The sequence below is a fragment of the Rhinoderma darwinii genome, chromosome 3, assembly GCF_050947455.1.
Source record: "Rhinoderma darwinii isolate aRhiDar2 chromosome 3, aRhiDar2.hap1, whole genome shotgun sequence".
NCBI lineage: Eukaryota > Metazoa > Chordata > Amphibia > Anura > Rhinodermatidae > Rhinoderma > Rhinoderma darwinii.
In genome coordinates this window covers 202393768-202418004 of record NC_134689.1, presented here as the reverse complement: position 1 = coordinate 202418004, position 24237 = coordinate 202393768, and the positions used below count along the sequence as shown (strand labels likewise).

Below are 24237 nucleotides of genomic sequence, written 5' to 3'. Positions count from 1 at the left end.
TGCATGATTTATTATTTTTCCCCCATTCTGCACTTACAACTATCTTGTTCTGTGTCTGGTACGTGTCTTTTGTAATCGATATAACGCAAGTAATTTTTTTCAGATTGTTTTTTAATTTTTGCTTTAATTTTTGCTTACATTTTATTTTAGGTGTATTTGAAGATAATGCATAATTAACAAAGTAGAAAGGATATTGCTTTGTATATGTATAATAGCTATAGTAGGTGCCTTTATGTTACACTGAGGTTTCATGATAGCACAATGTTTACATAACGTGGAAACTTTCATTGGTTTTCCACATGCACAGTGCTATTCTTGCTGTTAAAAAATGGAAATCTGACAAATACCTTTTTAAATCAATGGGATCCGTCGGGATTCCAAAACAGATTGGCCAAAGCTATTATGGCTCCAATAATTATGGAAGCCACAACTTTAATGTGAAGAGAGTATTATGAGGAAATCCACCTGATATCCAGCTTTGACCCAGTATTCACATTGGTTTCTAAGGGTCAGTCTACACGGCAGATTTTGCTTGGCGGGTCCCGTCGCAAAATCCACGGCGGAATTATTCCTACCGTCGGCAGGAAGAATCCTCCTCCCGTTCACTTCAGTGGGAGGTTCGGGCAGAATACACCTGCCGCTAGCGGGAAACAGAAGCATCCGGCAACCATTGAAATGAATGGGAGGCGGAATTTTGCGATGGATTCCGTGTGAACGTAGCCCTAATTCCAGTTGGCGTTTCCATCACAAAGGAAGGATAGGGGAGCTTAGTGGAGGAAATACTAGGCACAGATTTCAGAAGGAGAATTTCTATATGCATTTACTTTAAACTATAAATGATATACATGCAAGGACTTTTTGTGTAAAAATCCTTAGTTTATTTAACTTTTGCTACTTCGCTTTATTTACACCAAAGAGGAATTCTAACTGACAGCATGATGTATTGATAACTATAACGCTTCTTTTGTGCACGCACACATGCAAACCTGTTGATCTTAAGTCATTGTACTTACTGCATGTGTAGACAACATGTTGGAATATAGAGTACCAGAAGTTGTGAGGTTATTTTTATTAAGTACTATTAACACAAATGTCTTCTTCTCTTCAGGGGCATAATTAACCCATTTCCTACTTGCAAAGGCAACAAATCATCCCTTATACAGTGTATCCATATAGCTGAAGGGCACAACAAGGCTGTGCTTTGTGTAGATGCTACTGATGATCTTCTGTTCACTGGCTCTAAAGGTCAGCCACATTATTTCTTCTTGTACAAATGCAAGCTGACAGCTAATATTTTGTGACTTTCTAATCCATGCTAGATGTCATTGGTCTTAAAGGGGTATTCCCATCTCTGACATTTATGGCATGTCCACAGGATATGCCATAAATGTCCGATAGGAACTACACCCATCTCTAGAACAGGGTCCCATGACCTCCGTCCTACCTTCTGCTGCTGGGCACCTCGTAACTCATTGGCCGCGAAAGTTACAGAGACAGTGTAGCAGAACGAGCTACGCTTTTTCTGTAGTTCCGTAGTTACTGAAACCGTGTAGCTCACTGTGCATATGCTGTTTTTTTAACTTCCTTTTTACTTCTATGGGAGTTCAAGAAACATCGTAGCAAAACACACTCAAGAAGTTCCGAAAGAGCAGCGAGAGGAAGAGAAGGTAGGTCAGGGGGCACCATTCTAGCAGTGGGGGCTGGTCCCAGAGGTGGGACTCGCATCTATTGGACATTTATGACGTATCCTGTGAATATGTCATAAATGTCCTAGAGGGGAATACGCTTTTAAGTATTCAATGGTAAGTTACTTCATTAAAGCTTGGATAGCAGTCTAGTCCACATATTTAGTATTATTGAACCAAGATATTTCAATGGGTGTTGGGGTAAGTAATTGTGTGTTTAGGCTTTCTTTTCAATTAGGTATAGATTGCTATATTTCCTTTTTTGATGTCTGAGTTCTTGAAGAGTCTTATGTAACATTTTATGTCAAGCAATACGTTTTAAAAAGTTATTTACCGCATCAGAAATCCCCAATAATCTCCCTATAGTTGAGACCAGGAAAGCCAAGCTTCATCACCTCCGTAGTCCACGTTTTAAGAATAAACAGAAGGAATACGATTAGATTCTATAGTCTGTTTTCTAGTCTTATATCTTTACTGCTAGTTTAGTATTTAATTACTTTGATGCTGAAATATATTAATCATAATTAGTTTGTTTTTCAGCACTATAAGGTTAATCTACATTGAATATAAAAATCTAGCATTGTTAAAATAAATCAGGTTGTTTTTTTTTTAGTATTTTCTTTTTATTGCTATTGCATGGATTTTTCATGGTGACAGAAAGCTTTAACATGGTGCAATTTGTAGATACCTTTGGCATGGGAACATGCCAGATGCTGCACAAAGCCATATAACCCCACTGAATGCAACACATTTGTTTAAAAAAACCAAAAACTGCTTGTAGATGAAACAACATGCCTCTAAACTCCTGTGCAGAGGTCAAAAGACGGTTAACACTGTATGGTAACTATCCTGTCCCTATAGGTTACCTGATTTCCCATGTAATTCCCTCTTAGCTAATCAGCAATGAGGGATTTAGTAATTAAAATAAATGCCCTAACTTAAAAAGATCTGTCCCAATCATATACCCAATAAGCTCATTTTTTACATTTTGTCAGGTTGGATACATAGTTCTACTTTATGTATCTTGCTCTTATGTAACACATGGAAATGGCATTATTTGACCTTATTTTTATCTCCCTCTCAGATCGTTCTTGTAAAGTATGGAATCTTGTCACTGGGCAGGAAATTATGTCTCTTGGAGGTCATCCAAATAATGTGGTGTCTGTGAAGTATTGTAACTACACCAGTCTAGTGTTTACAGTGTCAACATCTTACATTAAGGTGTGGGACATCAGAGATTCAGCAAAATGCATACGCACACTTACGTAAGTATTCTAATATTTTGTGTATGGCATACTGGTCAGTACATTTTTTTTTTACCGAATGCTTTGCATTCACAAAAGTATAAAGTCTTTTTTAGGTATGTCTGGACACATACTCATTAATAATTATTTAATTGACTGATCATGTGACATTAACCCTGTGCATAAAAGCTGTAGACTGGGTCAAGAGTTTATTGTTTTTACCAAACACTACAATGGGGAAGAAATATAAGTAATTTTGACTGTGGGATGATGATAAACAACAGGGTAGATTGAGTTTCACAGAAACTACTGTTCTCCTGGGATTTTAAAATACCATAGTCTCAGGGAAGAGGACACATCCACACGGGCCAAATCGTACTTGGTATAGTGCTGGTTTAGCTCTGGCAATATTATCACTGCAAAAAAACAGCTGGCAGGAAAAAAAATAAAAATAGAGACTACACTCACCTCCTCTGGCACTCCCGTAGTGATGCAGCCCTACTCATCTGGCTGCAGAGGCGTAGCTAGGGCTTTAGCACATAAGTGGCCAAACATATCTGAGTGGGCCCCCCCAACGCATGTTTACAACTGAAGAGGCGCATTCTAATTATAGTGGTCATCATTCTGAATGAGCAAGAGTTCTGTATATGCTGCTATATTATATTATCCATTCTTACTAAAGTTCAATCTTTTCTCTGACGGAGGAGTTTGCATTAGAAAGTGTTGCAGACCTCTCTGAAATTAAAGAGGCTCTGTCACCAGATTTTCAAACCCCTATCTCCTATTGCAGCAGATCGGCGCTGCAATGTAGATAACCGTAAAGTGTTTTTTTTCTTTAAAAAACGAGCATTTTTGGCCAAGTTATGACCATTTTTATATTTATGCAAATGAGCCTTTCTTAAGTACAACTGGGCGTGTTTAAAGTTATGTCCAAGTGGGCGTGTATTGTGTGTGTACATCTGGGCGTTTTTACTTGTTTTACTAGCTGGGCGTTGTGAATGGAAGTGTATGATGCTGACGAATCAGCATCATCCACTTCTCTTCATTACCACCCAGCTTCTGGCAGTTCAGACACACAGCGTGTCCTCGCTCATCCGACGCGATGAAGTTCCTGTGGGAGGAAGTGAGTGACGTCACAACGTGATCTCGCGAGGACACGCTGTGTATCTGTGCACTGCCAGAAGCTGGGTGGTAACGAAGAGAAGTGGATGATGCTGATTCGTCAGCATCATACACTTCCATTCACAACGCCCAGCTAGTAAAACAAGTAAAAACACCCAGATGTACACACACAATACACGCCCACTTGGACATAACTTTAAACACGCCCAGTTGTACTTAAGAAAGGCTCATTTGCATAAATATAAAAATGGTCATAACTTGGCCAAAAATGCTCGTTTTTGAAAAAAAAAAAAACGTTACTGTTCTCTACATTGCAGCACCGATCTGCTGCAATAGGAGATAGGGGTTTGAAAATCTGGTGACAGAGCCTCTTTAAATGAAAGAATATATAACCCCCATCATCCCTGTATATACAAGCCATCAGCCCTGTATATAATCCCCATCATCCCTGTATATATACACCTACCAGCGATCATCCATGTATATACCCACCAGCGATCATCCATGTATATACCCACCAGCGATCATCCATGTATATACCTACCAGCGATCATCCCTGTTTATACCTACCAGCGATCATCCCTGTATATACCTACCAGCGATCATCCCTGTATATACCTACCAGCGATCATCCCTGTATATAACCCCTATCATCCCTGTATATACCAGCCTGGCTGGTATATACAGAGATGATGGGGGATAATGCAGGGATGATGGCTGGACTACCCATCATCCCTGTATATAAAAGCCATCATCCCTGTACATTACCTCCATCATCTGTATCCTGGTATAGAGGAGCAGAAGAAGCCTGCGTGTGAGGAGAGGGTGAGCAAGCAGCCCTCCCCAATAAACGGATGGATGGATACAGAGATGATGGGGTTTGTATACAGGGTTGATGGCTTGTATATACAGGGATGATGGGGATTATATACAGGGATGATGGCTGGTCCAGTCATAATCCCTGTATATAACCACCATCATCCCTGTATATACCAGTCATTATCCCTGTATACAAACCCCATCATCTCTGTATCCATCCGTTTATTGGGGAGGGCTGCTTGCTCACCCTCTCCTCACATGCAGGCTTCTTCTGCTCTTCTCTGGCAGGCAGCATAAGAGGTGTGCTCTAGCAGACATTCTGAGCATGTGTGTCAAATTTTCAAGCACCTAGCTCAAATCTTTGGCATTTGCTAGGGGTATAAAAGCCAGATTGAAAGCAAAGTTTTTTTAAGCTACATGAAACTTCAAAAATCATATCAAGTGCTGTGTGATGATTGTGTGATGCCTCCTGTTAGTTGTTATGCCAGTTATCACCACTTGTTGCAAACTGAGAGGGACAGAATCCTTGAGCTGAGAGACCTTGGTTTATCACTCCGTGATCACTACGCCCCTAGGCCGAGATATCAGCACTGTTTAGAGTTGCGTGTCAATAAGGTTGGGAGAACAACAACGAACGGGAATGACCGCACGAGGTGCGCGGAGGCGAACCTCTGCACAGACTGGGTGAAGAATAACGCGTAGTGATTGTTTTTGTAATGCAAGTGAAATTGGATGTCACATCCAAAGCTTAGGGCGGCAACCAGTTTTGACACAAACCATCAGAAGGTGTTTACACGACATTGGGCTACAAGCCAGACGTCCAGCTACAGGTGTTCCATTGACCACACTCCACCGCTCTCAAGGGCTATCATGGTGCACAGCAAGACTGCAATGGAGGCTGGATTGGAGGTCCATCCTCCTCAGCGAGGAGTCACGTTTTTGTATTGGATGCAATGATAGCCGGAGATTGGTCTCGAGACCTTCACAAGGGAACGTCACACCGGTCCTACTCCCGGGATTATGGTGTGGGGTGGCATAATATATGGTAGCCGGACCCCTCTAGTCTTCATTTCAGGTACATTTACAGCTCGGCGTTACATTAATTTGGTCGTGGAACTAGTGGTACGGCCATTTCTCCAAACTGTCCCAGAAGCAGTTTTTCAACAAGACAACGCCAGGTCGCATGTTACTCGTGCTACTGCGTGGCCTAAATGGGTTACCGTGGCCTGCAGCGTCTCCGGACTTGTCTCACATTGAGCACATCTGGGACGTCATTGGTCAGCAATTGCAAAGGGAACTGCCAGCAGCCAATCTTGATGATCTGTGTGCCCAAGTACGTTCAGCATGGCATAACATTCCTCAGACAACCATTAATAACCTCATTGATAGTATGCCAAGGCGTGCAAGTCTGTGTATTTCTGCGCGCAGCGCTCATACGCTATACTAAGTAAATCAAGATGTTTGGAATATTTTTGTTTCCTGTTTTTTTTATAATTTTCATATCACTAACATTTCTAGCGATCCTGTGATTTCCACAATTCCAAAACATTTCCTTTTCCTCAACATTAAAATTGCATCTAGCTACAGCATTAGAGAAGCAGATGGGGTTACAAACATTCTCAATAAGTTGATTGTGAATTTGATCCATATAAATGTGTTTCAGATAATGCGTGAACATAATGCAGTTCTCCATATCTATATCCAGATTAGTGATCGAAATTTCCAGTCTATAATTTATAGCAGTAAATGGAAAAAAAACCCGTAGTAAAAGTGTTAATGTAACATGCCTCAGGTAAACATTGCCTTAACGTGTGTAAAGGGAGGGATAAATTTACAATTTAATGTATAAACCAGTGTGCTAAGGTCAGACTATACACTTCAGATATTTAAGGCACAAGCATGAAGGACTGACAGGTTCATATCTTCATTAACATAAGCCTAAGGGGGAAACTGCTAGATGAAGTGAAGCAATAGATTCCAAATAGAAGAAAAGTGAAAAGCAAAACATGTGAATATTAGAAAATACATGAGTTACAAAATACAAGTCTATTTCACAAGCTCAACCTATCGATGCTCCTCTCTTGTCTATCTTGTAATGATCAGCGCCTAGTTTGTCCATATTCTTTCCTTTTTCATGAATGTCCGAGCAGAGAGTTGAGCAAACAGTAAAATATCTGAGAGAAGCAAGGTGTGTATTAAGTTGTTCCTTAAACCAGTTAAAATGGGTCCTTATCCTGTGACATTTTACATTGCTGCAAAACACGGACTGCAGACAGATGGCTTCCGTGTGCGGTCTGTAGTTTTAACGGACCAATGAATAGAATGGCCGACACTGATCCACAAAAACGGACAGGAATGGGGCCTGTTCTATTATTTGCGGAACGGACACAAGGATCCGCAAAAAAACAAAACAGATGTGTGCATTTCCCCATAGAAATAAATGGGTTAGTGTGCTATCCGTCAAAAAAACAACGATAGGCACTGAAGTGTGCATGACGCCTTAAAGGGGTTGACTCATCAGTCATGGTTACCCAGCAATCTGTCACATGCTTCAATAAACTCTTGTTGATTATTTAGTATGTTATACTATTTTGCCAACCATCCCATTTCACAGTTTTAGAAATTCATTTTCTTTTTATGATTTATATTGACAATATGTAGATGTACTTTGCTTTAGGATTAATAAAAGGGTTGTAAAAAATAAACTGTCCCTCTTGAAAATTAAAAAGAATCATCAGGTTACTTACTTTAGATTGAACACATTCAACATGTAATTTACTCACCTTGTTCTACGCAGAAGATATGTGAACAGGTCTGTGCCCAATTCAGCTTTCTCTGTACCAATAGGCGCTGCCTGGAAATATGGCCTGGTCTCTCTATGTATCCCCCCCACAAAAAAATTACAATAGAAATGACAGAGCACAAAATCTTTGTATGAGATTAGAATAATAGAATAAACAGTCCCCATCTTTTCTTAAAAAATAGTGTTAGTCTTGAACATGGGCTGTGTCTGGTATTGCATCTCAGTCCCACTCAAATGAATAAAGCTGCAATAACAGACGAAAGTGGAGCTGTTTCTGGGGGAAAAACAGACTGTATTTTTTTAAGTACCTACAATCGCTTTAATGTTGTTGGACGGCTGACATCCTGCAGCATCTTATATTGCTTTTTATTTTGTTATTAGATGTCTACTCTTAACATATCAAATATCATTTTCTGTCAAAAGATCTTCTGGCCAGGTGATGGCTTGGGATTCTTGTGCTGGAAGTCAAAATAGGACAGTGACCATTCCTCCAGGCGAAAACCAAATCAATCAAATTGCACTGAACCCTACAGGCACCTTCCTATATGCAGCTGCTGGAAACGCAGTGAGAATGTGGGATCTAAAAAGGTATGTTTCATACGCTTGAAATTCACATTTACCCATGACCTTGATGAAGGGATAAAATGACTAAATGGTAGTCTTCTGTATTCAGAATAGTAAAATAGAAGAATTTATATTCAGATGTAAAGTGCAGTAAAACCTCTATAATATGTAATATGAAGCTAAGTTACTGCATTTCTCCTTATCATTGGTCATATTTAGATTATCTATTAACTCCGTTTTCTTGAGTCTGATCGTTCCAGTGCTTATCCCTGTTGCTCATAAAACCTTATGTTTGTAATACGGTACATTTAATATTGTTTTTTGACCCTGAAAAATCAAGATTCTGTAATTCATAGTTGAAATGGCCTTTGTGACATCAGGATAGATGTTTTATTGTGTATACATCTCAAAAATAAAAATAGACCAGGCAAACAGGATGGGGAACAAGGGATTGAGTAAACATGACTAAGGAGACGTTCGGGAATGAGAAATGTAGTTAATCCTTTAATAAATGACAAAACTTGATGATCTGGCATTGATCAATGACTAAATGATCGTCATATTGGGAATTACTTTCTCCAAATATTCCTCGCTATGTACAGTCATTGTACCTTGAGTATGAAATACATTTCTTATTAATAATTTTGGGGGACACCACACCATGGGTATAGACCGCTGCCATTAGGAGGCGACACTAGGTAGGAAAGAGTTCTGGCTCTGCCCAGTCAGGCCTTCCCACAGACACTGGCTAATTCAGTTTTTAGCCTAGAGTCTGTAAGAGGCAGACGTGACTGGATAGGTCTGCTGATACTTTATATTTTATTTTTTAAATTGGATTGGTTGCTTTACCCAGAGGTACTCCATAATTTTTCCAAAAGTGGGGCAAACCAGGCAGGGATCTCTTGCGTCCTGTCACAACCACAAGATTCCAACCTACATGGCCTGGGCAAGGAATCCAGGATCCATCGCAGTCTGCACTCTAGTTGCTCCACAGGTCGTATTATTTTTTTTTTTTCCTCTACTGCATCTGGTTCCTCTGCTTCTGCTCTCGCCCTGAGTGCTCAAGAGACTAGAGAGAGATGCCATATTCCTGCAATCCTGGCGGCGCAGGACCACCTCCCTGGGCCTGGTACTATGACCTAGTCAACCTGCTTGCGGACGCATCTTGGGATCTTCCAACTCGACTCTACTTCCTTTACTGAGGTCAGCTATTCCACTCTACTTTACATCACATGTGTTAAAAAGCAAGGCTGTAGAAGCCGAGGTTCTGAGGGCCCAGGGAAGCGCTTTGCTATGCCTTGATAACCCGCTCTATCTGGACAGCTGTTGTTTTGGTGGCCCGATGCTCTTTTTGTTGTTTTCTGAAGGGCCACGCTAAGGCTTGGCGACATCCAGGGTGTGTTTGATCCGATCTGTGATGTCAGAATCCTATTGGTTCGACGCTAAAGTTTCTCTACTTCGGGTCACTTCCGATTCTACAAGGGCTATTGGTGCCTCCAGGGCGATTAGGCATTAAGCATCAGTTAGACATTTTTGTTTTTTCTCCTACTGCTTATGTACAAACTGAATTAGCCAGTGTCTGTGGAAAGAATATCGCCTACCTGGGCAGAGCCAGAACTCTTTCCTACCTAGTGTTGTCTCCTAGTGGCAGGGGCTTGTACTTATGGTGCTGTATCCCCCAGTGAATTCAACAAGAAATAGATTTTACGGTGAGTACAAAAATCTTGTTAACCTTAACAGAAAGCTTGAAGTTGGTGTGCAGCTCAATATAAAAGATTTTATATTCATGTTCAATGTAACATATGCATAGTGACAATGGGGCACTATATTATTTTAAGTAATAGTCAGCGTGCAGTGTTGTCTATGACATATGTGGAGGCATTTAAAGTGCACGATTAACTTAATAAAATTGTATACTAGGTATTTTTATGCATTTGGACTTTAGTGCAACTTTTAAGATGTAACCAGCTGCTATATCTTTTCACCTTTTTAAAGGTTTCAGTCTACAGGGAAATTAACTGGACATCTTGGGCCTGTCATGTGTCTTACGGTAGACCAGGTTGCCAGTGGCCAAGATCTTATTATTACAGGCTCAAAGGATCATTACATCAAGGTAAGAAATTAGGCTTATTGGGATAATAGTGAAAGGTTAATTATAAAATATCTTGACGTTTTAAAACTGAAATTTATACAATGTATTGTCGGTGTCTAAGAAATTTTAATTTCAAATCTGTCGGTAAAAATATTCTGCCCTAGATAAAGGATTTTTCCGATCTTTATAAAGTGATGGAATATCGCTAAAATATGCCATTACTCTGATTGGTGGGGGTTCAACTGCTGGAACCCCCAATCGAGGTTTAACACTACAACAGCTGGTTTTCCTTGCACAGTGGCGCACCTAACCTCTGACCGTCAGGGAACTGAAGCACAGCCTCATTCACTTGAATAGGGCCATGCTGCAGTTTTCTGCACAGCGTCTGGCTGGACCCCCACCAACCCGGAAGTGATGGCATATCTTAGCAATATGTCACCAGTTTATACGATTGGAATAACCTTTTAAGGGCAGCATATTATACATCTAAGTCCGAAGGGTTACTAGGAAAAACTGCATGCCATATATTGTGTCATTTGCCTAAAATCCCTTAAAAAAAATACATTGGACATTGGTATGAGTCAGTTGTATTAATAAGGACCGTGCTACCCCTACCTCTCCCCTACTTGTTTCATTTTCATCACTATTGAGTGACAATAGCTACTGTGACAAAAAAACGGATTTTGACCCTGGGTAGTCAGCAGGTACATTACACAAAGTCAATAGAGGGAATGCCTGCAGGCAGACAGAACCATTTTCCTGACCACCCAAAAGTTGATAGAGAGTAAGTTTTATTAACAAATTTTATTAAGCTACGTGTAGCACAAAACAGACCACATATAACAGTTTAAAATTATCACTGCCAAGGACCGAAGTTATAGTGAAGGCAACCAGCTGGAGGGGCCAGCAAGGTATTAAACAGTCAGAAATAAATGCCGGCTGACAGTCAGTCAGGAGGCAGCGTGCCACACTTAAATTAGGGCAATAGATTCGGTTAGGCAGGAATTAAAAACACTTAGAGCCCCCCCGACATGTTTCGCTAACTAGTAGCGTCCTCAGGGGTACACGGGGCTAATGGCGGCGCCGCGAGAAAACTGCTCCTCTTATGGGAGTATAGGATGACGTGAGGTGGGTGTGTGGATGGCCGCCAATCGGGCGAAGGCAGACAACAAGAGCGGCACAGGAGAGTAAACAGCCAATTAGGAGCCATGTATGAAGCAGCCTATGACAGCCGGAGAGCTGTGCAGTAGTATATACAGAGGTGCCGAGATCGTTAAGAAACGGCACGTCTGCGCAGTGAAACAGCTGAGGGACTTAGAATAGGGCAGGACAGAACAAGAACATAGTGAGGCATAAAAGATCGGCGCAGGCGCTATAAGAGCCAGGCCGAACTTAGTGCAGAGAACAGCCGACAGGCGCCACAAATCCCCCAATACCATGTAGGGAGAAAGAATGCAAAGAATGTGGGCGCCTGCGCAATAGCGCAGGGAAAGAACTTAGAGTAATGCCGAGTCGGGAGAAAAATGACAGGTCAGCGCAGGCGCAATAGATGTCCATCTGGACTTAGCACACATGGTAATGTCAGACCCGACATCAACACTGATTCAGGGCAGAGTGACTGCATCTGCGCATTAGGGCAGAATAAGAACTCAGAGAATACACTGAGTACAGGGAGGACACAGACACCAGGCGCAAGCGCCGTAGGCGTCCCCCTCGACTCAGTGCAGGGATTGATGTGCATCCACCCGTCAAATTGTGACAGCGGACGCACAGCCAATCCCACAGTAGTTATTAAGGATGTCAAATATGCACAAGCATCGTGGGTGTCCCTCCTTATTACACCCAGCACAAAAATCACAACATCTGCCCCCCGCTCTGGTAAGGCAGTAAATGCCTGCATACATGGCCCAGATGTAAAGCCACACACACAGAAAAAAAAAAAAAAAAAAAAAAAAAAAAAAACAAAAACCCCATTTTCACCAGTACAGCACCATAAAGGAAATCCATTACAGTACAACAGTTAATAAACGCCGCCATATTAAAAGAATATACATGGTCAAATGTTAGGACAGTAATTCAAATAACCAATATATCAGAACACACCTACTCCGTTAGGAGAGGCCAGATGGATATGTATACAGCGGTTAAAAAATGCCAGAAGCCAACGCATCATACATTGCTAAAGTAAAAAATAGAGAATATAAATAGAGACGTCCATACGGAATGCAGGGAAGGGGACAGCAAAATCACAGAAAAGCACTATATGTGAACCCCTCGTTAAGTCCCTGAGGAGTCATAGAGCCAAGACGGTGGATCCATCGTGCTTCCTCCTGTAGGAGCCTACGATCCAGGTTACCAGCCCTAGGTCCCAACCTTAGCTGTACAATGGCCCAAAATTGGAGCGACTTGGGGCTATCGGGATGAAACCTATGCATGTGTCTAGAGAGGGTGGTATCCTCCTTAAGATTTATGGTACTTAGGTGTCTAGACACTCTCCTCCTTAGTTCCTGCAGAGTCTTACCCACATATAGCTTCGGGCAGGAACATCTGGCTAGATACACAACGCCAGTACTTTGACAGTTAAGAAACTGCTTAATGTCATACGACCTCCCATCCACAGGATTAGTGAAGCTCTTTACCCTGGGCATCACAGGGCAAAAGGAGCACCTACCACAGGGATGAAAACCCGTGACAGGTGATTTTAACCAGGTGGATGAGGTATTGGAAGAAGTTGACGAATAGTGACTATGTACCAAAAGATCGCGTAGATTCTTCCCTCTACGGTAGGTGATAGCGGGGTTGGCAGGAATCACATTTTTTAAATCAGGGTCAGCAGTGAGGATGGACCAGTGTTTTTTCAAAACCCCAACCACCTGGGAGGAACACACATCAAAAGTGCCAATGCAACGGATGGCAGTAAAAAAAAATGGTTGCATAGGGCTTATGCTAGAGCTAGGGCGTCTCATAGATCTGACTTACTCTCTGACAGAGGGTCCAAATCTGCATTGCCAACATCGTCTACTGCCATCCGTTGCATTGGCACTTTTGATGTGTGTTCCTCCCAGGTGGTTGGGGTTTTGAAAAAACACTGGTCCATCCTCACTGCTGACCCTGATTTAAAAAATGTGATTCCTGCCAACCCCGCTATCACCTACCGTAGAGGGAAGAATCTACGCGATCTTTTGGTACATAGTCACTATTCGTCAACTTCTTCCAATACCTCATCCACCTGGTTAAAATCACCTGTCACGGGTTTTCATCCCTGTGGTAGGTGCTCCTTTTGCCCTGTGATGCCCAGGGTAAAGAGCTTCACTAATCCTGTGGATGGGAGGTCGTATGACATTAAGCAGTTTCTTAACTGTCAAAGTACTGGCGTTGTGTATCTAGCCAGATGTTCCTGCCCGAAGCTATATGTGGGTAAGACTCTGCAGGAACTAAGGAGGAGAGTGTCTAGACACCTAAGTACCATAAATCTTAAGGAGGATACCACCCTCTCTAGACACATGCATAGGTTTCATCCCGATAGCCCCAAGTCGCTCCAATTTTGGGCCATTGTACAGCTAAGGTTGGGACCTAGGGCTGGTAACCTGGATCGTAGGCTCCTACAGGAGGAAGCACGATGGATCCACCGTCTTGGCTCTATGACTCCTCAGGGACTTAACGAGGGGTTCACATATAGTGCTTTTCTGTGATTTTGCTGTCCCCTTCCCTGCATTCCGTATGGACGTCTCTATTTATATTCTCTATTTTTTACTTTAACAATGTATGATGCGTTGGCTTCTGGCATTTTTTAACCGCTGTATACATATCCATCTGGCCTCTCCTAACGGAGTAGGTGTGTTCTGATATATTGGTTATTTGAATTACTGTCCTAACATTTGACCATGTATATTCTTTTAATATGGCGGCGTTTATTAACTGTTGTACTGTAATGGATTTCCTTTATGGTGCTGTACTGGTGAAAATGGGGTTTTTTTTTTTTTTTTTTTTTTTTTTTTTTCTGTGTGTGTGGCTTTACATCTGGGCCATGTATGCAGGCATTTACTGCCTTACCAGAGCGGGGGGCAGATGTTGTGATTTTTGTGCTGGGTGTAATAAGGAGGGACACCCACGATGCTTGTGCATATTTGACATCCTTAATAACTACTGTGGGATTGGCTGTGCGTCCGCTGTCACAATCTGACGGGTGGATGCACATCAATCCCTGCACTGAGTCGAGGGGGACGCCTACGGCGCTTGCGCCTGGTGTCTGTGTCCTCCCTGTACTCAGTGTATTCTCTGAGTTCTTATTCTGCCCTAATGCGCAGATGCAGTCACTCTGCCCTGAATCAGTGTTGATGTCGGGTCTGACATTACCATGTGTGCTAAGTCCAGATGGACATCTATTGCGCCTGCGCTGACCTGTCATTTTTCTCCCGACTCGGCATTACTCTAAGTTCTTTCCCTGCGCTATTGCGCAGGCGCCCACATTCTTTGCATTCTTTCTCCCTACATGGTATTGGGGGATTTGTGGCGCCTGTCGGCTGTTCTCTGCACTAAGTTCGGCCTGGCTCTTATAGCGCCTGCGCCGATCTTTTATGCCTCACTATGTTCTTGTTCTGTCCTGCCCTATTCTAAGTCCCTCAGCTGTTTCACTGCGCAGACGTGCCGTTTCTTAACGATCTCGGCACCTCTGTATATACTACTGCACAGCTCTCCGGCTGTCATAGGCTGCTTCATACATGGCTCCTAATTGGCTGTTTACTCTCCTGTGCCGCTCTTGTTGTCTGCCTTCGCCCGATTGGCGGCCATCCACACACCCACCTCACGTCATCCTATACTCCCATAAGAGGAGCAGTTTTCTCGCGGCGCCGCCATTAGCCCCGTGTACCCCTGAGGACGCTACTAGTTAGCGAAACATGTCGGGGGGGCTCTAAGTGTTTTTAATTCCTGCCTAACCGAATCTATTGCCCTAATTTAAGTGTGGCACGCTGCCTCCTGACTGACTGTCAGCCGGCATTTATTTCTGACTGTTTAATACCTTGCTGGCCCCTCCAGCTGGTTGCCTTCACTATAACTTCGGTCCTTGGCAGTGATAATTTTAAACTGTTATATGTGGTCTGTTTTGTGCTACACGTAGCTTAATAAAATTTGTTAATAAAACTTACTCTCTATCAACTTTTGGGTGGTCAGGAAAATGGTTCTGTCTGCCTGCAGGCATTCCCTCTATTGACAATAGCTACTGTCACTCAAATGTGATCAAGTGTGGGGGGTGCATTCTCCTCATTAATACACTGGACTCCTAAATATGCATCCAGCTACGTAGTCTTTCTAAACAATGATTAGATAAATAGCACAATATTTTCTTTGTGGCATCCATCCTATTAACCCTACATACCTGGAGATATAGATATATATAGATATTAACCTTGACATTCTTGTTCTGTTATTTAAATAGAATAAAAATGAACTTTGATGTACCAGAACTAGTGCTTGATACTAGTTTCTTAAGCAGTTTAGTATGTAAAGTCAGAAATTTGTTGGAAAATAGTGCATACAGGTTAAGTACCCATAGCTCCATTCGTCATTTATTTATTTTTTTTCATTTATAACGGACACTGTTATTTTGACATTTGTGCCAAATTGAAAGGAACGTTACTAGCTACCTATGGAGTTTGTTTTCTAATACTGTCAACTGTAAAAACATTCTTGTTGTACAATAAACCTGCTTATCAGCATCACTCTGCTTATTCTTCCTATTGAGTAGCGCTTTCCAAAGATCCAGTTTTTTACATATATTTTTTTTTCAAAGAATATATAATTTCTAACTGTAAAAAAGGAATATTATCGCTGATTCTGTTGACTGAATCCTGCCCAAAATATATTAGACCGAAGGTTTAGGGGTGGGTGAGTCAACTGACACCCGTCCAGTACACTTATCCAGATCCAAATCAATTATTTAAATCAATATATCGGAGAGAAGTAAGAGACACAGTGCTGTGTATACTCAAAATATGCTTCGTTACTTTATTTAAAAAAAATTCAATTGCAATAATAACTTTCAAAAGGGGAGTAGGCTTGAACGTAGCCAATCTTTACAATGGGCCATTGGCTCTATCTCAGCCAATTACATACAATGGGGAGATGCTTGTGCTGAGCCAATCACGAGCATGAAGGCTTTTTACATGTAAGACTAATTTCCCTTTACATGCAAAGTCACGTCACGGACTGATGTGTCATAATGACTCCACAGGTGTCATATCACTGGTCTATTCCCCATAACAACAATTGTAAACAAACTGTATTCCCAGACGGTATGGGGAGGCAGACTCGAAAGAACTGGTAAATATTTAGCTATATTCTCCATAATAAGGAATCCTAACATTAGCTAAGAAATAAAAACATATAATTATTCAGTCAATCCCAGTATGAATTTCCTCAGTTTAAAGAAACAGATGATTCTTCAAACACAAAATGGATTCTTTTAAGATATAAAATGGATATTCCATGCAAGATGGAGTCACATAACCATACTTACAAAATGGAATCACACAAACACGTTTTAATCACTTTCACAGATGCTATTAGCTGTTTCTCCATTACCTCTTTCCTCTAGTTCACTAGTTAGAGTTAGACATAACGAAGAACACCTCCAGGAAGCCTTCAGCACGGTTTGTATTTTTATACAGTTTTATAGAAGCAACCCTTGAAATATTCTTTTGGAAGTAGAAAGTTTATTTCTGTGCATATGCTGTATAATAACTCGCTCCTTTGTCCTCATCAGAACCTTTGCTATATTAATATTTTGCTTTCTTTAGATGTTTGATATTACGGAAGGAGCCCTTGGTGTTGTTAGTCCTACACGCTGTTTTGAACCACCTCATTATGATGGTATTGAAGCTCTCATCATCACTGGGGATAACCTTTTCAGTGGGTCAAGAGATAATGGAATAAAGAAATGGGACCTCTCTCGTAAAGACCTTATTCATGTAGGCCTATGTTTTTATTTTTGGGCATAATAATTACTTTTATGAACACATCTGTGTTAATTATATTGTTTCTTTTTCTGCAGCAAGTTCCAAATGCTCACAAAGACTGGGTATGTGCTCTTGGGATAGTGCCCAGTCGCCCTATTGTTCTGAGTGGCTGTCGTGGAGGCATCCTGAAGCTGTGGAATGTAGATACTTTCATGCCGATTGGAGAAGTCAAAGGACATGATAGTCCTATAAATGCAATCTGCACAAATGCTACTAATATTTTTACAGCATCAGAGTAAGGGTCCTTTTTTTTCCATTGTGTGGATAAATGTGATTCATTTGAGATTAAATTAAATTCAGATAAATCTACCTTAAAATAGATGGATGTTTTGGGTATGGATATGAGATTCCAGTTATTTTACAGTATTCAAATAGATGAATGCCATTTACCAGTTTTATTAATATAAAACAGAAGTATGATAGATATTGTTGTTTTTTTCTTTGCAGTGATCAAACGGTGAGGATTTGGAAGACCAATGGTTCTCTTGATGGGCAGACATCAGATGCCGGGGACACGAGTGAAGATGTTGCCAGCAATTGAACTGGAAACATACAGATATAGTCTTAAGACAATATTGTGACAGACTGTTTACCGTTAAAGGGCTTGTACAGTGTTAGAAAAACATATCTGATATTTTCCGGAAACATGGCCATACTGGTCTATTAGTTGTGTCTTGTATTGCAGCTCAGATCCATTAAAGTGAATGGGGTTAAGCTGGCATACCACATACAACCTATGGGCAAGAGAGGCACTGTTTTTGAAAGAATGCAGTAATGTCTTTCTAATCCTGGACAACAACTTCAAGACTCTTTTGGGCATTGAATATAGTATAGTACACATACTGGACCTGAATAACTGGAAGTGCTGGTGAGCTCTTATTTTACTGTATTCTAAATCCTGCTAGTCTCTGCATAACACACGCATGGAGAAATCTTGTTGGTCTGTAATTGAATGACCATTGTATGCGTTTTATCTTTGTGTACGCATTCGGTTCTGCGTACAGAAAGATGATTCCACTATATTAACGTGCGGTAATCATATCTATAGGAAATTAGCGTACAGTATTTACTTGAAGTACTCTTGTAATGTCCACCCTCACATATACAAAACTGTGTGCCTGCAGACAAATACAAAACTGCTGAGAGCAGAGACTGGCCACTTTTGGCACTTCCGAACTGTCTCCTATGATGCCTTCTGGCCATTCTGATGGTCTTCAGAAGTGCCAGAAGTAGTCTGTCTTTGTCATATAGCTTTGGTGTTAAATATATACTACACGCGACCAAAGTTTTGCTTTTCTGCACTCCCTTGTGCTCAGGATTTTCTGTGTAGTAAAATATCTGTAGCACTACACATTTGTCTTCACATAGTAGAAACCTTTTTGTGGCTGCGAGGCAGTGTTTTCTGTGTTGTGTGTCCTACTGTTAAAACGTACGTATGCTATAAATTATTTTTATTTCTTTAGTCTTCTTTTAATACTTACATTTTATTTTCACAGCCGTGTTATTTTGCTTCTAATTTAAAATGCTGCTATATTGTTTCTCATTTGAGAGTTTGAGTTAGAGCCTTGTTTGTGGTAGAAAACTGTATATATAATTTGGTTGTAAAAAGATCTGTAGCTCCTGCTTTCACTTTAAATGCTGTGTGAATCTTTGGAAAAGATTCTTTTGTTTTTGTTTTTTATCTTAATCTTATTTTGTAAATTTGACAATTGCAAATTTAATATAGATGAAACAAATATTTGTGCATATTGAGTTTGTAGATTGAAATAACTTGTGAATTTCAGTTAAGCTAATGCATGAATAAACACATGCACAATTACTTCTGTTCTTGTTTTATTCCTTTCTCTGTTTTATGTACTTTTATTTTGTTCACTGGTGAATCTTCTTTTTATATATATATATATATATAATAAATATATATATATATATATATATATACACATACTACCCTTTTTATTGCATGCATTATGCAATACATTTATGTAATTGGTTGTAATTAAAAATTTTCATGGTTTGTCTTCTGCAGCTTGAATGATTTGATCAGAATTAAGCTCAAAATGTCCAGTAGAGGAGGGAGAGAGGCTGGAGACGAGCAGACAGGGAGCACGTCTGACGGAATTGATAGTAAACCGCATCAAGCACCTTACAATAGATTCAAATGTATTGAATATATCCGAGATGCAGACCAAAGTGTAATTTCTACTCACCGTAAATTCTCTTTCCTTTAGTCCTAGCAGCAGTACCCATGTGTATATTCTATCCTTCTAGAATATAGGACAGGTGGTATCAATTTATTTGAATTAATTGGCTACCCTATAAGAGCTAGCCTCACAGCTGGTCACATCGTGTATTTCTAACCGTAAAATAAAAAAATCCCACACCGACTCAAGGTCTACTAAATTAAACATAGATATTTTATTGGGGGGGGGGGGAACCGTGCTGCTGCTAGGACTAAAGGAAAGAGAATGTACGGTGAGAATAAATTACACTTTCCTTGACGTCCTCAGCAGCAGCACCTATGGGGATGTAGCACGTAACCATTTTAGGGTGGGTCTTCTTGAATTGCGGACAAAATCGACCAAAAGACGTTTCTTCATCTCTTCTGATGTAAACCAGCCTGTGTGTAACAGATAGTAATCACCTCCCTTATCCATCTGGACAGGGATGACTTAGATGATTTTTGGCCCTTATTCTGGCCTTGAAATGATAGCAAAAGATGGTCGGATTTTCTGAACTCTTTAGTTTGATGAATATATGTTTTTAAGGCTCTACTGGCATCTAATGACTGCAGTTTCCATTCTCCTCCTGATGATGGCTGTCACGTAGCGGGTTAGTGGACCCACTAGGCCGTACCGCCGTAGCGGGGAGGCAGCTGGCCAAACAACAGGAAAGCCCAGCAATACAATGTCCCGCACAAGGGTACCTGGATAGTCCAAACAGTGGCCACAGCTCTGGCACTGATGGAGATGGGTGCAGCAGATAACGCCAAAGGTGGCGGATAACACAGGTGCCGCAGGTTGTGCCAGACGTGGCGGATTCCTCTGGACGTGGCAGATAACACAGGATGTGGCGGATCCCTCCGGACGAGGCAGATGACACATGACATGGCACGACTCTATACTAAAGGCTCAGCACGAGAAACAGGAACAGGTAACAAGGCACGGGTAACAACTGGAACGGGAAACACTAAGGGACCATTTGAAAGACAGACTGTAAAAACTAACAATGCTCAGGCAAGGATCAGAAGGCCTGGGGCCTTCTTAAAGACCAGGAAATCGTGGCAGTTGATGATGACTATTTCCTTTGTGCGCTGGCCCTTTAAGGCCGGGCACGAGCGTGCGCGCGCACCCTACGGGACACAGCAGACCGGAGTGCAAGTGAGCGCTGGTGTCTCCTAGGAAGGAGATGGGGACCAGCGCTCACGGATCCATGGCTGCAGGCATCGGGTGGTGAGTAAACCGGACTGCCCGCGGCCATGGACGCTACACTATCCCCCCTCTTACGCCCCCTCTTCTTAGGGCCAGAGCGAGAGAGGAATTTCTTAATAAGTGTAGGGGCACTGAGGTTCCCTTCTGGCTCCCAGGACCTCTCCTCAGGACCAAACCCTCTCCAGTTCACCCAATAGAAAGTCCTTCCTCCTACCCTCTTGCAGTCCAGGATCTCCCTCACCTCGAATATACCAGAAGAACCGCTGGGAGCAACTGTGGAACTAGAAGTCTTGCTGTAGCGGTTCAGGACCACTGGCTTCAGGAGGGACACATGAAATGAGTTGGGAATTCTGAGGGTAGCAGGCAGCCGCAGCTTATAGGAGACAGGGTAGATTTGTTGCAGAATCTCGAAAGGACCAAGGAACCTGGGAGCAAACTTGTATGAGGGTACCTTCAAGCGAATGTTCTGAGGACAGCCAGACTTTAGTCCCCGGAAGATACTGAGGCGGCTCTCTTCTCCTAGTATCTGCTTTTCACTTCATACGATCGACTGCCAGTAAAACAGGACCGGGTCTGTTGCCAGATTTGCAAAAAGTCCCCTTAAGCAGCGGGTACTTGAGATGTGGTAGACACTGGGAGAGGGACTCCAGGATGTTGACTGTACACAATGTGAAATGGAGTGGAAGTGGTGGATTCATTGTGTGGTTGTTGGAAGAAGCTGTATCCAGTTATCGTGCTGTAAAGAGATGAAGTTGCAGAGATAATTCTCCATGATCTGGTTGATCCTCTGAACTTGCCCATTGGACTGAGGGTGATAAACTGAGGAAAAGTCCAATCTCACATCCAGGAGTTTACAGAGGGCTCTCCAGAACTTTGAAGTAAACTGTACCCCCCGGTCGGACACAATGTGTAGAGGCAAGCCATGCAAGCGAAAGATGTGTAGAATGAGGAGACTCGCCAGTCGAGGAGCAGAAGGTAGGCTGGTCAGCGGGATAAAATGTGCCATCTTAGAGAACTGGTCCACCACCACCCAGACAGTGTTGCATCCTGCTGAGGGGGGGGGAAGGTCTGTGACAAAGCAATGTGCTGCCAGGGGGTATTGGGTACAGGCAGAGGTTGAAGTAGGCTGGCAGGCTTGGCGTGAGTAACTTTGTTAGAAGCACGCACCGTGCAAGAAGAGACAAAGTCCAGAACATCTTTAGGTAGCGTAGGCCACCAGAAGTGACGAGCAATCAGGTCTCGGGTTTTACGGACACAAGCATGCCCAGCCAGTTTAGAACAGTGTCCCCAGCGAAGAGTTCTTCTCCTGTCTGCCAACCGAACAAAAGTCCTCCCAGGAGGGATGTCTCTAACCTGCAGAGGATTAGCAGTGAGAATGCAGGACGGGTCTAAGATGGTCTGACGGGACTCCACCGTGTCTTCCTTCTCAAACGATCTGGACAGGGCATCGGCCCTCACATTCTTGTCCGCGGGATGGTAGTGGAGCACAAACTGGAAACGGGTGAAGAACAGCGACCACCTGGCTTGACGGGGATTCAGTCGTTGTGCAGACTGAAGGTAGGTAAGGTTTTTGTGGTCGGTGAAGATCAGGATGGGGTGAGAAGCGCCCTCTAGAAGATGTCTCCACTCCTCCAGAGCCAATTTGATGGCCAGCAGCTCCCAATCTCCAATAGAGTAATTGCGCTCAGCCGAAGAAAAAAGTATTTAGTAGCCACATACTACTGCCTTTCCTTTTGGAGCTCCTCTGGAACAGAAGTGCACCTGCACCAACAGAGGAAGCGTTCACTTCCAGTGAGAACTGCCGAGATCCATCAGGATGATAGAGGATCGAAGCTGAAGTGAAGGCTTTCTTGAGGCTAATAAATGCGGACTCTGCCTCTGGAGTCCACACCTTGGCGTTCACACCCTTCTTGGTAAGGGTAGAGATGGGAGCCGTCAGAGAAGAGAAGTTAGGAATAAACTGCCGGTAGAAATTGGTGAATCCCAGGAACCGCTGTATGGCCCTTAAGCCTTGAGGACGTGGCCACTCCAGGACAGCTTTCACTTTCTCAGGATCCAGCTTGAGGCCTTGATCCGAGATGATGTAGCCCAGGAAGGGCAGAGAACGCTTCTCAAAGACGCACTTCTCCAGCTTGCTGTATAAATGATTCTCCCTTAATCATAGTAGAACCTGACGGACATGCCGCCGATGAGTCGTCAGATCTGGGGAGAAAATCAAAATATCATCGAGATAAACAACACAGACATAGAGGAGATCTCGGAAGACATCATTAACGAACTCCTGAAACACTGCGGGAGCATTACAGAGTCCAAAGGGCATCACTAGGTATTCGTAGTGCCCGTCCTGGGTGTTAAATGCCATCTTCCATTCATCACCCCGGCGAATCCGGACTAGATTATAAGCCCCCCGCAGGTCTAGCTTAGAAAAACGTTTGGCTCCTCTTATGCGATCAAACAGCTCAGATATAAGTGCAACGGGTATTTGTTCTTGACCGTGATCTGGTTGAGACCACGGTAGTCAATGCAGGGTCGAAGGGATCCGTCCTTTTTAACGAAGAAGAATACAGCCCCGGCCGGGGAGGAAGACTTTCGTATGAAGCCCCTCTCCAGATTCTCCTTGATATAGGCCGACATGGATAAAGACTCCGGCAAGGAGAGCGGATATACTTGACCACGGGGGAGAGATGCATTAGGAACCAATTCAATGGGGCTATCATAAGTCCGATGTGGAGGCAGCGTCTCAGCCTCCTTTTTGCTGAAAACATCTCCATACTGAGCAAACTGGGGAGGCAGTCCCGCCAATGACTGAGGCAGAGCAGGCTTGACTGGATGGATCTGCAACAGACAACGACCATGGCACTTGGAGCCCCATTGGAGAACCTCTCCAGAATTCCATTCCAGGACTGGGGCATGTAGTCGAACCCGAGGCAGGCCCAGTAGAACAGGATTGATGGCCTTGGGCAAAACAAGGAAAGAAATGAGTTCAAAATGAAGGACTCCAACCTGGAGCTTCAACGGCTTGGTTTTAGAAACGATGGGATCAGGCAGAGGCAGTCCATTAACTGAGGCTACAGCCAAAGACGTCTCTAGGGGGACTGTGGGCAACTGAAGATGATCCACAAGCTCTTTCTGGATGAAGTTTGCAGCAGAACCAGAGTCAAGATAGGCAGAAACTTGATGTGTCCTCTCGCCGGATACTAGGGTCACAGGAATAATCAGCTTGGAACAGAATGCTTTATTAGGTACCGTTCCATCTAAGGTTGTCTCCAATCAGTCCTAGGCAATGGGGTCTCTCTGGCCTCTGTGGACACAGGCGCACAATATGGCCTCCGAGGCCGCAATACAAAGTCCAGAAGTGCATCTGCGTTGTCTCTCCTGGGTAGACAATTTGACATAGTTACTCTGCATAGGATCCTCTGGTAGGACGACTGAGGAGGCTTGCTGAAAAGTAGAATCCAGCCTAG

At 42.7% G+C, this 24237-nt stretch overlaps 1 protein-coding gene across 6 annotated transcripts in view; it reads left to right on the top strand.

Annotated features, from left to right (window-relative positions):
* Positions 1 to 19164, top strand: part of KIF21A (kinesin family member 21A) — a 183859-nt gene extending 164695 nt beyond the window's left edge. For all 6 annotated transcript variants that reach the window (XM_075857241.1, XM_075857243.1, XM_075857240.1 and 3 more), the window contains 7 exons: positions 1109 to 1245; positions 2770 to 2950; positions 8097 to 8261; positions 10233 to 10350; positions 17127 to 17297; positions 17381 to 17580; positions 17793 to 19164. In XM_075857241.1, the coding sequence (XP_075713356.1) occupies positions 1109 to 1245; positions 2770 to 2950; positions 8097 to 8261; positions 10233 to 10350; positions 17127 to 17297; positions 17381 to 17580; positions 17793 to 17886 (1066 nt within the window). In that variant the 3' untranslated portion in view covers positions 17887 to 19164. The remainder of the gene's footprint in view (positions 1 to 1108; positions 1246 to 2769; positions 2951 to 8096; positions 8262 to 10232; positions 10351 to 17126; positions 17298 to 17380; positions 17581 to 17792) is intronic.
* The last annotated feature ends 5073 nt before the right edge of the window (positions 19165 to 24237 follow it).